The sequence below is a fragment of the Callorhinus ursinus genome, unplaced genomic scaffold (assembly GCF_003265705.2).
Source record: "Callorhinus ursinus isolate GAN/ISIS: 27379988/994484 unplaced genomic scaffold, GSC_fseal_2.0 scaffold13, whole genome shotgun sequence".
In the NCBI taxonomy this organism is placed as follows: Eukaryota; Metazoa; Chordata; class Mammalia; order Carnivora; family Otariidae; genus Callorhinus; species Callorhinus ursinus.
The window spans coordinates 41,126,778-41,143,640 of record NW_027397075.1 but is presented as its reverse complement, the minus strand read 5'-3'; the positions used below and the strand labels follow the sequence as shown (position 1 = coordinate 41,143,640).

At 49.6% G+C, this 16,863-nt stretch overlaps 1 protein-coding gene across 11 annotated transcripts in view; it reads right to left on the bottom strand.

The window, feature by feature from the left end:
• The window catches only part of NMNAT2 (nicotinamide nucleotide adenylyltransferase 2), a 206,205-nt gene that overhangs the window by 45,672 nt on the left and 143,670 nt on the right, over positions 1–16,863 (bottom strand). For 10 of the 11 annotated variants that reach the window (XR_012380558.1, XM_073900139.1, XM_073900142.1 and 7 more), the window contains 6 exons: positions 11,316–11,404; positions 10,447–10,514; positions 8,340–8,418; positions 5,477–5,603; positions 4,009–4,089; positions 2,800–2,844 (listed from right to left, as the gene is read on the bottom strand). Coding sequence is in view for 10 of the 11 variants with exons in the window: in XM_073900139.1 (XP_073756240.1) it covers positions 2,800–2,844; positions 4,009–4,089; positions 5,477–5,603; positions 8,340–8,418; positions 10,447–10,514; positions 11,316–11,404 (489 nt within the window). In the remaining variant the exon portion in view is untranslated. The remainder of the gene's footprint in view (positions 1–2,799; positions 2,845–4,008; positions 4,090–5,476; positions 5,604–8,339; positions 8,419–10,446; positions 10,515–11,315; positions 11,405–16,863) is intronic. The other variant, XM_073900136.1, reaches the window with a different exon arrangement.

Here is a 16,863-nt window from a genome sequence, read left to right as displayed (position 1 = left end):
GGAGCGGTGTCTCCCTCCTTCCATGTTATGCCGTGGGACTTCTGGCCCAACTCCCCATCTGTGGAGATGAACCAAGTCTTCGTATGGCTGAGAGGAGCCACACTGGGCTCCTTCCTGGGATCCTACTGCCCCCCAACCCCCCACTTGGAACCACCCAGGGCTCCAGAGTTCTCTTTCGGTGGAAAGAGATCACCTGTAACTCTGTATGGTAACTCTGATCGCCTAAAATTTCAGTCAGGTGGCATTGTCCAGAGGATGTGCCGGGCCCCTGGCTTTCTCTATGTCAGTGGCTCTCAGTGGGGGGCCGTTTTGCCTCCTGAATTTGACAATGCCTGGAGACATTTCTGGTTGTCAAGACCAGGGAGAGGGGCGTGGAGGGTAGGAATGCTGGTGAACATCCTGCAAGGCACATACACGGCAGCCCCCACGACACAGAATCGCTTATTTCCAAATGTCAATGGTCCATGGTTGAGAAAGCCTGCTCTACAGCCATGAAAATAAATCTCTTTTCTATTTCCAAGCCAGGAACTCCCTTTCCCACTTGAGTACAATGCTGTTTTTTTGTTTTGTTTTGTTTTGTTTTTGTTTTTTTTTTAAGCCAAAGCACAGAAAGGTAAAGAGTGAGGTCTCCACCTTTTCTTGTGGGACCAGAACAGACGCATTTGTCACAGACCAGAGGCCCTAGCGGAGCTTGGGATCCCATGCATGGCCGCTGGAGGGCAGCAGCGATCTCTCGTGGTTTGTTGCCGGAGACTAACGCTAGCATTTCCCGCCCGGAAAGCCTTCGGTCTGGGGCACCCCCCAGGAGCAGACAGTGGCTTAAGAACATGGAAACGGAGCCATAGGTGCTAGCTGAGCTAGGAGAACATGGCTTTTTCCTTCTCGCGAGGTGCAAGGGGATTTCAAGAAGGGGACTCGTGAGCCAGAGGGCCTCCCAGCACACAGTGTGGAAGCAAGGCAGCTTCCTTCCACCTGCTCTGCGGTCCACCTCCTTCCTTCCCCGGTTCACCCACTTCCCGGGTTCACCCCCATCCAGGGATCCAGAGCCAGGAGGCAGAACCAGTGCTGTCCCACCACACTCCCCTCCCAGGAATCCTGGCTCTGTGAAGCTCCGGCCCCAGGGCCCTTTCCAGCTCCCGCTGCCCCCTGAGGCCATGGCCAGCTGGACCACACCGGGCCACGAATCGATCCTGACAGCTGTGGCCGCCCAGCTTTCCTTTCTTGGAAAGAAGAATAAGATGGGGTCAGGCTAGCCCTGCCCCTCACCAGGCAGCGGAGAGATGAGGAACTTGAGGGTGCTGGCCTGGCAGCAAACTGCAAACCCTCATCAGCCTGCCTCTCTGTGGGCAGGGGCGCTCCCGCAGGTATGGCCTCACACACTGGCCCTGTGAGCCCAGAACGAAAACAAGGTCACGGCTGAAGCTTGCCATGATAAAGCTTTCTGGAACAAGGAACGCAAGAAATGGAGAAATCGACATTGAATACAGTTGCAAGTCTAAAGACTGCTCTGAGCTGGGCTGCTCAAGAAGACCTCCCAGGGAGCGCAGTTCCGGGGCCAGGTGTGGAACTGAAGGACATGGGAGTTCAGGGCTTGCTCTTCCTGGCCCTTGGGGTTTTTCGGGAGCTGGGGAACCTGGAGCCCAATGCTTCTGCCTTGTTTTGGGGGAGCAACCAGGAAGCCACGTAGCTGCTTTTTGTGGCCTTAAGATGGTGCAGGGCGGGTAAATAAAGGACATTAAAATACAGGAACAGGGTGCCTGGGTGGTTCAGTTGGTTAAGCGTCTGCCTTCCGCTCAGGTCATGATCCCGGAGTCCCGGGATCGAGTCCCGCATCGGGCTCCCTGCTGCTCGGCGGGGAGTCTGCTTCTCCCTCTGATCCTCCCCCCTCTCATGTGCTCTCTCTCTCACTCTCTCTCTCTCAAATAAATAAAATAAAATCTCTAAATAAAATAAAATAAAACACAGGAACATAATTCAGAAGTGAGGAGTTTGGAGGACTCGGGATCTTTGTTGTTAATACAATGTACTTAACTGTTGTTTAATATAATGTAATTTTTCGTATTGGCTGCATTTGACAACCAGTTTGCATACTTCCTGAAAGTTTTAGAAAGGGTTCTAACAAAACAGTAGGCGCCGACTCAGGTACACCATGGCTCCTCAGATCACAGGACAGGGCCCAGAGACACTCCTTGAAGTGATGTCACATCCGCCTGGCCTCCTGGGAGAGAGCCTGAGGCTCCGGGTACAGTCCTCTGCTCCCAGGATCCCAGCACACACACCTGCCCGCCAGCCCTCCACAGAGGCACAGCAGGAAACGGATGGCCTGGAGTATTTCTGCAGCTGGGATTGCGGATTGGGCGTGTCTGCTGGACACCAGGCTGCCCCTCATGCTAGAGCTCCAAGCGTTCCAGTTGTCACTGACCCTCCTTGTCACCTGGTACCGTACCAACTCCAGCTCCATTCTGACAGCTGTCTGTTCTTTCCCCAGCTTCGCACACTTGTGTCTCTCACCCGCTGTGGAACCTCGGGAAGAACCCAGTTTTCTGGTTTGCTCCCCAGGGTTCTGCGGGACTCCGGGAGGGAGGGGAGGCTCCGAAGGGAACATTACCAAGCCGTCCTACCTCCCAGGAACTGGGCAGGTGGGAGATGACTGAGAATCTGCTCTAGTTTGGAAGCCACCGTCCTGAGAGTAGACCCTGTTGCAAACACAACCCAGGGGCTCCAAGCCTCTCCCCTGCCCCCCTCTGCCCCCGGTAGAGGCAGAAAGCCCCAAGTGTCCCCACTTTTCCGGCCACTTACCGATCTCCTCGTACCTCATCACCGTGCCCAGATTGGCGTTCTCATCTAGGGAGGAAAGAGGGAGCGGAGAAGCATGAGGGGCCTGACTGACTGCCACCCAACACGCGGTGGGCCCAGGGGCCTCCTCCGGAGTGACAGCGATGGGGTGGAGCGCATGGGGGTAGGGGGTCATTGCCGCCCTGCACAGAGAGCATCTGAGTACAGTGAATGGAGAGCAGTCCAGCCTAAAATGGAGAGGGCGCGTCTCCTCACGCTCCACGGCAGGAATTCACATTTCTGGGCCTTTAAGAATTAGACAGCTTTGCTGGGAAGCCGATGACGAACACACACACACACACACACACACACACACACACACACACTCATGCTGAGCACCTTCTGTTTCTTTCTGTACTTTAGGGAGGTAGTCCACAAAAGCAGTGTCCTCTAAACCTAAGGAAACAGCTCTTAGAGTCACAAGGAGGTGGCCCTCTCTCCTTAGGCATTGCCTGGTTCAAAGAACAAGCTGAGCGTGTTGAGATGGCAGGTACAGCAGGAGCCCGTGAAAGAGGAGGAGACAGAGGCCTTGGCCTGTGCTCTGAACTGTGCAATGCCGGCACGGGGGTCCACGGTGTGCACAGAAACCACAGAGCCGCCATCTTGGTCCCCCGCCCCCTCTCCCCCTCTGCCACCCCTCTTAGTGCCTTTTGGAAAATTGGCGGAATTTTCAGAAATCTCAGGAATGGCAGAAGTCAGCCTCAAAGCGTCAAAGGAATGAGGTCTAGACCTTCAGCTCTTCTGAAGAGTTGAACTGGGGGATCCTGAAAGAGCCCCAGTGACTTGGATATTCTCATCCATGCAGAGTCCTTGAGGGAAGAGCCAGAAACAGGGAATTAAGGAAAGAGCATGGGTGTTGGTAGCCTATCAGCAGTGAGGCAGACGCCGCCAGAGCTGGGAGGACCCGAGGGAGGATTCTGGGCTCCTGAAAACTCTTAGGCATGTGGCCTCATTCTGTGTGGGAGGGTGGGGCGGTGGGGGTGGGGGTGGGGAATGAGCACATCACCATCCTGAGGTCTCAGCAGCCCCAGGCCAGGCGGGTCACACCGCTGGGCCCTGCGAGCCTGGGGACATTCCTGCTTGCTTCTGTTTTCTCTCCATCACTGCTCTATCAACAGTCATCCCACAGAAGGTGCTGGGAGGTGTTTGCTGAATGAATGAATGCTCCCTTACCCACAAAGGTGAAGCGCTCCACTGGTGGGCGGACACAGCAGATCCGGCTTAGGCTTTCTCCCACCTTCCCCAAGATCTTGGCTAGGGGAGAGAGCAAGACAGACAGGGACAGAGGGAGAGAACCACTCACAACTTACAGCCCAGCATTTGGGCCACTTAAACAATAGCGTTGCCCTGGAGGGGGGCAGGGGTGGGGGTAGTGGGAGGCAGGAGGGTGGAGAGAAAGAACAGAAATATGACAGCAAACATTCCTTCCCGTTCACAGTCCAAGGCACAGGCATTGTGAGCCATAGACTGGAATATATGTTCTGCTCGTGTTTATTATACTGTCAAAAAATGGAAAATGTAGAAGAGGAAAATATATAAAGAGGAAAATAAAAAGCACCCATAATCCCATCCTGGCAGACAGCCACCACTAACACATTGGCATATTATTTATTTTCCTCCACTTAAAAAAATATGCATTATGCAGGTATGTTTGCACACCATAAGTTGGCTCAGATTTTGCATTTAAAAGACATATTCGCTTTTTTCATTTTTTAATATGAGCCTTAGCCTTCATTCCTTCCCATGAAGATGGACTTTATAATAATCAGACAGCCTGCTTTGGCTGAGAGGGATCTGGTTTTTGATGACCTCCCTGGGCTCTAATCCAGAAAATTTTTCTGAGCCCCCACTTGTAGCTATATGAGACTTTGTGACTCACCCTGTTTAGAACAGACTAATAACCTTATAGCTTATGGTCTCTAGGCTTGAAAAGTAATACCAGGATCTGTCTCTTGCAATGGGTTGATAAAAAAAATGTTGGAAAAAACATGGACCTTGGATTCAAATAGTCCTGAACATGAATTCTGACTCTTCTACTTTTGAGCTGTGTGACCTTAGGCAAATCACTTACCCTCTCTGAATTTCAGTTTTCTCCTTGTAAATGGGAACATAATATCTTTATCACAGAATTACTGCGTAAAATACGAAATCATGTAAAACACTGGGCATTGTATGGGCACACAGGACTCGGTGTTGAGTAAATGTTGGAGCCCTTGCTCTCTGCCACTGAAGAGGTGGTTGAACATGTGGGATTCTGAATGCAGATGCCTGGGTTTGACTCCGAGTCCTGACACCAACGCTTCAGTGTGTGACCTTGGACAAGATCCTCAACTCCCTTGGAAGAGGCAGAGAAAAATGCTGCCTTTCGTATCTTTAATTCCCAGGAAGGCAATTATAAATGTAATTTATAAATATAATTTAGAATTATAAACTTATAAATATAGGAAAAAATGCACACCATCAACCCTGTCTCTCTCTCATTGTGACTGCTTCTCTCTGATGCTCTATTTTAAGGACCAGAGCATCAGTGTCACCTTGTTAAAAATGCAAATTTTCCTCCCCTCTCCCAGACCTACTAAATCACATTCTGGGGAAGGGCCTAGCAATCTGGATTTTAACAAGCCCTCCAGTGTCCCCCTACCTGCAGTGGGCTTGCTGGACACATTGCTGTTCTGGTAAATGGGCTGGGGGGTCTCATTTTGGGGCTGTCCGACCACAGGCGTCATGGAGGGCGTGTTGACATTGGAGAGGATGCAGCCAGTCACCCGCTGGGGAAAGGGAGAGGTGCAAGGTCAGTGTCATTAGCCAAGTGACTTATAAAAAGCATTCCTAGTTATTTTCAAATGCTCATCCGTTCATCTATCACGGTTAAGCCATTTGCAGCTGAGGTGGTGGCAGGGGCGGGTTCTAGATCCAGCTGTACCACGTGGCTGCATGTGGCCGGCAGGAGGCAAGACCGCTAGCTCAGGGCTGGAAAAGCATGGGATGTAGTGTTGCACAGACCCTGGTTCAAGTTTGAGCTCTGCCTCCCTCTGGCTGCATGACCTTGGAGAGTTACCTTTTCTTGAACCTCAGCTCAGGAGTGTAACACGGACAGGCCACATAGCTGCCTTCCTGGGTTGTGGTCGGATTACACATGTGAGTGTTTGCAAAGCATCTGCCTATAGAGTATGTGGCCCCTGGCCGCCGATATTGTAACCTTCTGTGTAACGTGCATACCTGCCCTCCCTGCCTGCTTCACGGGGCTCACAGGAGGTCATGTCCGCAGAAGGGCTATGTACGCTTGGCAAAGGTCATATGAACACGAGGCACTATCACCACCTGCCACCTCCCCAGGCCAGAGATGCCAACGACAGGGCCAACGCCGAGAGGGGTGCCGGCCGAGCAGGATGTGTTGGTGTGGCAGGAAGAGGGGGTGGGGTGCTGGGCACTCTTGCGACTGCTGGCTGGTGTGGATACACATTCCAGAGCCAAGCGGAAATTCTATGTGTATGATCCATTGTGCTGCATTATCTGGCCTGCAGTTTTCCTCTGAGGCCGCAGAAAGCACAGAGCTGATAAGGCTGCGTTCTTCCCAGCTGACCCAGAAGCCACCCCCCTTCCCTGCTGTGGGTGGGAGAGCCCACTCCGGGGCAACAGAGAAACAAAGGATGGATTTTTCAATCCGTTCAGCTTTCCCTTCCCTGAAAGCCAGTGTCCCACCCCTGTGCACCACTCTTTCTGGATTCCTGAGTCCGGCTGCCAGAGGACCCCAAGCCGCAGGGCTGCCACGATCCTCGTGACCAGCGGTGGCTGGTGGGGTGGAAGGGGCAGCCTGCCTCCTTTCTTATTATTATTTCACCTCCAGAAAAGAAAATGCCACATTCTCACTAAGTAACTGGTCCTGTAGCTGAGGAATTGCTTCCTCCTGCTGACCACGTCATGGGTCCCATGGGACTTGTTCTAGGTAGAGAACATTCTCTATTGGCCTGTGCCTGTCACTGCAATGGCTGGGGCTCCTGGCTGAGCTTCTCTGGCCCAGACTCCTGCCTCTGGGCATGAGTAACAGAGGGAGGGTTTGGATAGCCCAGGCATTTAGAAGCAAAACAGCGGCTAGGCCACATGGCTGGTATAGGCAGGGCTCAGGCATGTGTGCAGGGCCCCTGATTCCTCCTTTCCATCATGGAGCCTGAGGATGCTGTATAATCAGAAGGTGCACAGGCCCCTGGCTGACCCCTAGCTGACATGTAGCATGAGAAATAAACTGACGTGAAGTCACCAAGATTGTAAGGATGCTTGTTACCACAGTGTACCTTAGCCTATCCTGACTGATACAGTAAGATGGGATGGGATGCCTTTTATTACTGCTGTTGTTGAGACCAGCACAGAGAGCAAGTGAGTGCCATCCTGTGGCAGAGTCCTTTCAAGGGGACCAGGAAAGACTCAGGATGTGTGTGAAGGATTCTGAAAACGGAAGGAAGGGATGTGCACTGTCTTCAATTCCGAGGGGGACAAACCTAGCAGATGAAGCAACAGCCAGCTAGAGCCCTCCCTCTTCCTCTTCTTCTCGACTCCTTGGCTGGGCAGGAGCCCGAAACCCCTACTCTATTCAAATCAAGCACAGCTGCCCGGTTGGTGAGCGTGATGCTGACAGGTCCCCAAGGAGCAGACTCTGACACCCACTGACAGAAAACAGATGCACGGAGGCTCTGCATGTGTCAGAACAATGCCATCCAGACTGCCGATGGCAGCTGACGAGGGCACCGGGACAGGGTCAGTGGGGGTGGGCAGGACCCACGGCCTCTTGTCTTGGGCGGTCAGGCTTCTTGCTCTGGCTGGCACCGCTCTTCATGCCGTCACTGTGGAGATCCGTGTGTTGGTGTTGATCTGGGAAGCACGCTTTCCGCACACTCTGGCCAGTGCTGCTGGCTGGTGTGGCAACCTGCTCTTTGGTCGCGACCACCTGGGCACAGGCCATGTGCTCCCATCTGTGTTCACTAAGCAATGGCTGTGTGTCCTCAGATAGATGGGCTCACCTCTCTGGGCCCCTTTTTATCCACTCATATAACAAGGACCAGAGCACTGCCTTGGAACTCATGTGAGGAGCAGAGTGAGCAAAGGGACGGTGACTGGCAGGGGTGAGGTGCCTCAGCCCTAAAACAGATGGGGCAGGAGCACCCGGCTGATGGCACCTCCTCCCAGCGCTCCTCTGTGCTCCTGCCTTCCTTGGCCAGGTCTCCTTCCCTCCTCACTTTCTGAAGTCTCTCCTTAATCCCACCCTGGATTTGCTGCCAGAATATGAAAACCACCCGAGTCATACGGAGCAGGCGGAGCAAGGCCGGGGGGCAGCCTCCAGTACGACTCGGGTTACTAATCGGCTGCCCTCCTTCCTGCTGCTCAGGGCCTGGTCTCCCACAGCTGGCTGAGAAGCAGGAAACTGAACCAGGTCAGTAGGCCAGCAGCACCCTTACCGGGCCTGCCTGGCTTTCGGGGGCCACCCACCCCTCTGCTGTGGCCCAGCTCACCTTCATGAGGTCCCGATGGTGCTCCAGCACGCTGCACGTGGTCTGCCAGGTGTCCTGATAGCACTCCCATGGGTCCACCCTAACATAACCAGAAAGAGGCTTCCCTCGGTTTCCATTCTCACACTCTTTCCTTAGTGGCTCCTTCCAGAGACCGGAGCTCAGGGAGCTTAGCACAACGGCTCACGCCGTGTCCTTAGATCCCAAATCAGATCAAACGTGGGCTTGAAACACCTGCCTACACCTCAGTTTCCCCTCTGTAAAAATGAGAGGAGTATGGGGCTCTGGGAAAGTGATGTTGTCTTTTGGTGCTCACCTCCCCCACCTGTAAAATGACTCCGTAACTCTCTTGTGGGGTTATTAGAAGGGCTCGATGAGTTTTATAAACCAAGGGCTTAGTACAGAGTCTCACTCTTGGGCTCCCTCACAAGATGGAAATTCCACTCTAGGCCCTCCAGGATTGGGATAAGGATTAAAAGCCAGGCCCTCATTGAGCGGTGGCTGCAGATATCTGAATATCTGTGCAGTGGGGGGCCTTGTGGCATGGGGGGGGAGGGGCGTGCCAGTCAGACTAAAGGGCACAGCCCTGCACCCTGGTCAGCCCCTCCTGCACACGAGGATGTGAAATGAGCAGGGAGCTAGCCCAGACCGATGCAGTGCTCGGGCTTAATTGCAGCTTAATGAGTTGCTAAATTGGGAGATTTCTCAAACATTTTCTTAGCCCTTGAGCATTCCCTGCCCACCTTCCACCTTGAACACACACCTAAGCTTCCCAGAGGTAAGAGCTCAATGACTGAAAACCCTTGAGAGTCAGCTTGTGCGTCAGGCTCCCTGTATCTCTGACCACCACCCACCTGTCTGAAACAGATAGACTGGGCGAGGCAGGCTCCCCCGGGGCCAGGGGCCAAGCCTCTAACTCTAGAGCTACCTGGGCCTCCCTAGTGACCTCAATTCCTGGAATTCTGACCTTGACCAAGTGCCTGGAGCAGTGCAGAGCGGGCAGGGGGCGCTGGGTAAATATTCAATGAATGAATGAAGCAATTCTTTCAGAATCTTCCAGTCACATCCAAGCAGGAACACCCTCCTGCCCCACGTTTTCCCCCAGTGGACCCCATTTTCCCCAGGAGGTCCTGAGCCACAATGTTACAAGGCCTTGTTTCTATCCCCGACGTGACCATGGATGTGCTGTTCACACTCAAACCCCTTGACTTCTCTGGGCCTATTTGTCACCAGCAAAAAAGCAGCTGTCTACCTGTATCTTAGGGGGATGAGAAAGTCGATAAAGGGCAAGTGTTTCTCACACAAATCACTACTCACAACCAGCTGGGATCACTATTTAATTATCATTGTCGCCTCCCTTCACTGCTCTCCTTCACGCCCACCCCGTCTCTTCTCCCTCATTGTGAGGTCAGCGTCCCTTCACTTCCCAGCACCCTCTGGTGCTGCTTATTTTTCCATGGGGGGAAATTACAGTACAAATGGTGTGCCATTATTTTTTTTAAAACACCATTTTCTCATGCAAATTATAACTGTAGGAACTTGGGGGAGCATAATTAGCATAATTAGTGGAAGATGCTTTAATTACACTGCGAGCTCTGTGCGTAAGGGTGGCTGCCATCTTAGTGAGGACGGTGCCCAGAGTCTGAGGGAAAGGCAGTGAGCGCTCCCCCAGGCAGCATGGAGCCCCAGGGAGCCTGAGTTCAGGAATGGGAAATAAGGAAGGCCAGGGTACATTCCTTAAAAGGAAGTGCGAGTTCACAGGAAGTAACTGGGGAGGAAAGTGGAGAGGCATTTCGGATTTCCTGGCCAGGCCTCACCCCAAATCCAATGATGCTCCAGGAAAACTCCTGGATCCAAAAGTCCCAGAGCAGAAGAAACACTGATGCTTCCCTCTTCAGTCTGCCGGACCCTATGGCCCGGTTATAAACTAAAGCTATCAGTGGGGCCACCTCCCAAGGTTTGGATAATTATTGCCTGCAAGGGACTAACATCTGTTCCGGTCTCCCCACCCCTGTGGGATCCAGATGGCTGAGGGCATTCCTCTTCCTCCACTCACCCCCAGTGAGTCCAAGGCCACCCGTACCGGTGGCAATGGCCTGGCCAGCCCTACCTGATCCAATCGGAGTTCTGGACGGCCAGCTGACACATGATGAGGCGGTGCCGGCTCGACACAAGACCCTGGGGAGCAACAGAGCATCAGTGGGAGGCTCGCTGCGCTCCCCACAGCCTCCGGGAGACCCCACCCCAAGCCCGCTCCATATTCAAGGGCGCCGGGAATGAGGGTGTGGCCTCCCTGCGTGTGCACCTGCCACGCACACACACATGAAGCGGCGGAGGGGAAAGAGAGGGACGGAGGGCGCGGATGTGCCACTCGCGACAGGGTCCGGAGGTGGGCCTCTCGGAGGAAGCAGCCAACGCGTGCCCAGCGCAGAGACAAGACTTTTAACCCTGCAAACGGTGCTTTGTCTCGAGGCTCGAGCTGCTGGGTCGGCAACCTCCCCGGAGCCCAACCACGGGTAGCTGGGGAAGGAGGGGGATGGACACGCGGGGAGGGCTCCTAGACTTTCCCTTTCGTGTGGCAGGGAGGGAGCGGCAAGAACAGGAATTTTAAATCAGGTCGTAAGAGGCATGGGCCTTTTCCTCCTAAAATCAGGGAAAGATCCGTAACCGGCCGCCAGTGTGGCATCCGCGCCAAGTCCCGCTCGGCCCTCAGCGGGTGTGCGTGCGCCGCTGCTGATGAGCCCCGACCGCTTGGCGCTGCGAGCGGCCCGGCCCCGGGCACGGGCTCCTCCCGGTTGCTGCCCAGCACCCACCCGCTCACGTTGGACTGTGCTCCAGAGCCGGGAGCAGGACGCCCGCTATCGGGCGTGTGTGTTTCCAGGGAGTGTAGCAGATGGCTGTGGGGCAGCTGTGCCCGAGGAGGAGCCATCGGGTCAGAAAGGGAGGGTACAGGAGCAGAGAGGCAAAGGACCAACCCACCTGTTTTCCGTAGGAGTCGTGGACGGGAGAGACAATCCCACCAATCACAATAAACCTTCCGGTTTTGTGCAGATAATCCCTGGCTCTTTCTAATTAAGAGAAGAAAACCACACATTATAAAGGGGAAAGGTGTGGATTAAAGGTGATCGTTGAGATCAATACGTTCCCTGCTGCAAGGCTTATTGCCTTACAGCTTTCTCGCCATTTACATGCAAAGTGCCAACTTTCAAAGTTATGTTGGCCATTCAGAAGGTTATGGGATGAGATTCTGGCCCCCAAAGAAAAAGGATTTAGAACTCAAGGGGATTAATCCAGTTTAAAAGGTCCTCTGCTGGACAAGTCGGTAGCTTAGAGGGATTTAGAACAAGCATCTCACTGAAAGCCATTTGAGGGACAGATTGTAATTTACGTCTATGATCACTTGCAGAAACTCCAAAATGGAGGAGTGACTTAAAAGGAAGAAGAGCCAGAGGAAGAAGAAGCAGCGGCCACCACCTTCTTATAATATGAAAGGTGGGCTGATTGCCTCATCTCAGAAGAGAAGAACCACCGAAACAAATTTAAAAGGCCTTTTACATAATTAGGGAGAATTAACAGGAAAGCCATCATTATCGTTGATTGAGAAAAGTTCAGTCACAGAAAAGCTTTTCTTCCTTTGGAAGGAATTCATGAGGCTGCTTTTTCAAATTTACCAGACAAGCCCATTGTCACTTCCATGAGACAATTCAGAAAACTAGGAAGGGGATGAAAATTTTGGTTCTCCCTTCCAAGGGGGTTCAGTGTGCAAACCCAACTGAGCCTGAGCTTGTACCCCTGAGGAGATGTGGTGTGGATTTCTGTCATAGGTGAGGGATTCTGTTCGTGAAGAGGGTCTTGGGTAGCAAGGCTGGATGTGTAGTTCACAAGCAAGTTCCCAGGACTTCCTTGCTGGCTCTCTTAACATTGAAAAATAATTCTCATCACATTTGCCTTTTCTTTTTCTTTCAATGTGAAATCTCTTCATTTCTTAAAAAAATAACTAATAGGCTTTATTTTTGAGCACAGTTTTCGGTTTAAAGAACAATGGAGCAGATACTACAGAGTTCTATATACTCAGCCCCCACCTTCCTATCTCCCCTGGACACCGTTTTCCCTATGATTAATATCATGCATTAGTGTGGTTCATTTTTTCACTTGATGAGTCCATACTGACACATTATTATTGATTAACTATAGGCCATACTTCCCATAAAGAGACACTGTGTTGTACAATCTATGGGTTTTGATGAATGACAAATGTATGTATGATATGTATGACCATTGCAGTTGTGTTGAGAATAGTTTCCCCACACTCAAAATCCACGTGCTCCCCCTATTCATCCCTCTCCCTGGCCACAGACGTTGGTAAGCACAAATCTTTCTACAATTTCTCTAGTTTTGCCTTTTCCAAAACACCAGGTAAGCTGGGATCATACACTACGTAGCCTCTTCAGACTGGCTTCTTTCACTTAACAGTATGCATTTAAGGTGCCTCCATGTAGTTTTGTGGCTTGATAACTCATTTTTTTTTAAATTGCTGAATAACATTCCGTTGTCTGGATGTATCACAATTTCTTCATCCATTTGTACCATTTGTTTATCCATTCACCAACTGAATGACATCTTGGCTGCTTCCAGTTTTCATGATTTATGAATCAAATTGATATAACATTCCTGTGCAGGTTTTCGCGTGGACATAGTTTGCAACTCGGTTGTGTCAACATCTAGGAGTGTGATGGCTGGCTCAGAGGCTGAGAGTACATTTGATTTTGGAAGAAACTGCCAAATTGGCTTCCAACATGATCGTTCCATTTTGCATTCCCACAAGCAACGGATGAGTGTTCTTGTCACTCCACATCCTCGCTAGCATGGGGTATTGTCAGGTTTTTTGGATTTTAGCCGTTCTAATAAGGTGTGTTACCTCTGCTTTTTTAAAGAGTGATATTACTTTACTTGTTTTCAAGAAGTCTTATTTTGAGGCCAAGGACAAACTGAAAACCTTGTTAAAAAAAAAACAAAACCAACCCTTTTGATATTTGGATAAACTCCATACCTCCCCTCTCTTCTCTTGGCCCTTCATACCCCAGTTTTCATTGAGATCATTTACATCTGGCCCTTAGCTGTCACCAAGTCTCTGCTCAATAAGTCAGAGCTTCCTTCCTCCCCCATCCTCTAAAAAGTGGCCTCTCCTTACTCTCCACATACCCAAGCTTTTCTTTGGAAACTCCGCTCTACCTCACCTCTACCTTGGTCCAGCATGCCTGCTCTGTCCAACACCCCCCTTGGCTGGATTTACTGCTCTGCTAGCCCCCTGTGCATCCAGTTCAAGGGGCCTGGCCGGGAAATTGTTTCTGAAAATTTATGCCTTCATTCCTCTTCTGCACTGAGTTCTTCAAAGCCAGAGATTTTGCCATAGGTAGGAGGTCCCCAACTCACAGCTAAAGGAGACGTGCAGTTAACATACATGTGAGAAGCAAGCTCTCATTGTAAAATGATTTGCATTCAAACACCCTTGACTGGACATATTGCCATTTGAAACACTGCTGCCCTAAGAAAACGAAGCTGTGATCCAAATGTGGTTCAGTCTGTCACCCATGCTGGACACTTCTTGGGTTCTTGAGCACCTTCATAGTGACTCATTTATTGACCAACGGATGTTTAACACATGCTCACCTAGAAGGCTCATGTAGCTACCTTTCCTACTCTTGCCCTTCTAGAGTGTCCTTTCACCGGGCTATCTCAGGCCAGAGAGCCACCCGCTCCATTCCTCAGACCACACTCCAGAATTTCCAGAGGAAATACGTTGTCCCAAAGAAACTCATCACCTTAGAAAATGTTACCCTTTGCTTCTGGCCAAGGTGAGGAGCCACTTCTGGCAATGCTCCAAGGTTCAGTCTCTCACAAAGAGCCAGTTTCTTTTTCTTTTTTAAGATTTTATTTATTTATTTGAGGGAGAGAGAGCATGAGCAGGGGTGAAGCGAGGGGCAGAGGGAGAGGGAGCAGCAGACTCCCCACTGATCAGGGATCCCGACACAGGGCTCCATCCCAGGACCCCAAGATCATGACCTGAGTTGAAGGCAGATGCTTAACTGATGAGCCACCCAGGCACCCTACAAGAGGCAATTTCTGAAAGGAATAACCCCAAACCTGTACCCTAAAAGAGGATACTTGATCTGAAGTAGTTAAATCCAGAAGAGGCATGACTGTGATGATGTAATCAAATCAATTCAGTTGTTGAGCACAAAACACTATGATGCATCCTAGAGGAATAAGAGGAGGAAGATGGCTTTGTTTATTATTCTCCAAAGGTTCACAATGATGGAGACACAGAAAGCTATACTGATGGATCTCATGAGAGGTCAGTTCTCTAGCTATGGCTTTCAGTGTTGTTGGAGTACAACCCACACAGTAAGAAATGCATTTTATATCCTGACAAAATACATACCTACATATAGGTATAATTAGCTGAAACAAATGTTTTACAATACCCTTAACCCAATGCACACTGATATTTTCCATGTATTCTATTCCGGGAATCATAAATTTAAATAAAAAGTTGGTCAAAACCTATTACTGTGTGGCAACCTATAGTTTGAACAACTCTGTGCTACATTGAAATGGGGGAAAAGGGACAGGAGAGATTAATTTTGCCTTTCCAAAGAGCACTCGCCAACTGGTTTAGTCTTACCCACTATGCTGGTCTGTAGGTCTGGAGGCCTGGTAGGGGTGAGGGTGAGGAAGGGGTACTATTGACTAAGCAAGTTGGAATCGAACCTCATAGTCCTCAGAGGTCTATGACCTGTATGCCTGAGATCGCTGTTTGGCCAACATGGATTCTGTGGACCTCTTGCACTGGAATAACCAGCAGGAGGTTATTAAAATGCAGATTCCGAGGTCTCAGTCCAGAGTTACTGAGTCAAAATCTCTGGGGCTGGGACTTAAGAGTCTACATTTTCAATTAGTGTCGCCAGGTGATTCTTCTCTTCTCTGAAGTTTGAGAACCCTAGACATACATAGACAACGACCATAAAGTTAAGAAGTATAGACAACAGAGAATCACTGAAGGCTGTTAAACAGGGAAGTGATATGCTCTGAGCTGGGGCGAAAAAAATTCACAGAAGGGATAGTTCACTACCCCGATGCAGGGCTCCATTCCAGGACCCCAAGATTATGACCTGAGCTGACACATAAGGCAGACACTTAACTGACTGAGCCACCCAGGTGCCCCAAATCAATCGTATTTTTATGTGCTAGCAACAAACACGTGGAAACTGAAATTAAAAATACAAGACCACTTATAACTCAGAAAAAAATGAAATACTTAGGTATAAATATAATAAAACATATACAGAATTTGTATGCTAAAAACTACAATATGCTGATAAAAAGAAATCAAGGAAGATGTAAATAAATGTAGAAACACACCATGTTTATGAATTAGAAGATATAACATAGTAAGATATTAATGATCTCCAAACCAATATATAAATTTAATGCACTTCCTATCAAAATTCCAGCAAGATTTTTTTGATATAAATACAGACAAAATAATTCTAAAATTGATATAGAAGGAACAAGAATAGTTAAAACTTTTTTTAAAATATAAGAAAGTGGGAAAAAAGAAAGTGGGGAAATCAATCTCTCCAAATTTTATATAGCTATAGTAATCAAGACTGTGAGGTATTGGCAGAGAGGCAGACACTTAAATCAATGAAACAGAATAGAGCCTAGAAATAGCCCCACATATGAATGGCCAACTGCATTTTGACAAAGGTGCAAAAATAATTCAATAAAGGAAGGATAGTCTTTTCAACGAATGGAGTTGGAGCAACTGGATGGCCATAGACAAAAATAAACAACAATAAAAAAAAAAAAACCTAAGTCAACTTAAATCTCTTACCCTATAGAAAATTAATGCAAAATGGATCATAGATTTAACTTGTGTAAAATATGAATTTTAGATGAAACTATGGCAGAAAATCTCTGGGCGCAGGGCTTGGTGAAGACTCTGATATGACACTAAAAACAATGCACAAAAGAAAAAACCCAATAAACTGGACTTTCACAAAATTTAAAACTTTTGCTCTCGAAAGACCCTGTTAAGCAGATGAAAAAATGAGTTACAGACGGGATGCAAGTATCTGCGATCCACATATCTGAGGCCTCATATCTAGAATATAAAAAGGACCCTCAAAGCTCAACAGTAAAAACAAAAAACAAAACAAAAAATCCCCTACGGATCCAATTAGAAAATGGGCAAAAGACAGGAAGAGACATGTCACCAAAGAGGACAAATAAGGATGGCAGATAAGCTTAGGAAATGATGTTCAGGAGCACTAAGCATCAGGGGAATGTAAATTAAGACCGTGAAGAGCTATCACTAATTCACCAATCAGAATGGCTAAAAGAAAAAATAATGACGATACCAATAGCCGACAAGGGTGTGGAGAAACTGGATTTCTCCTACACTGCTGGTGGAAATGTCAAACAGCAAGCTCCTCTGAAAAATAGTTTGGTAGTTTCTTAAAAA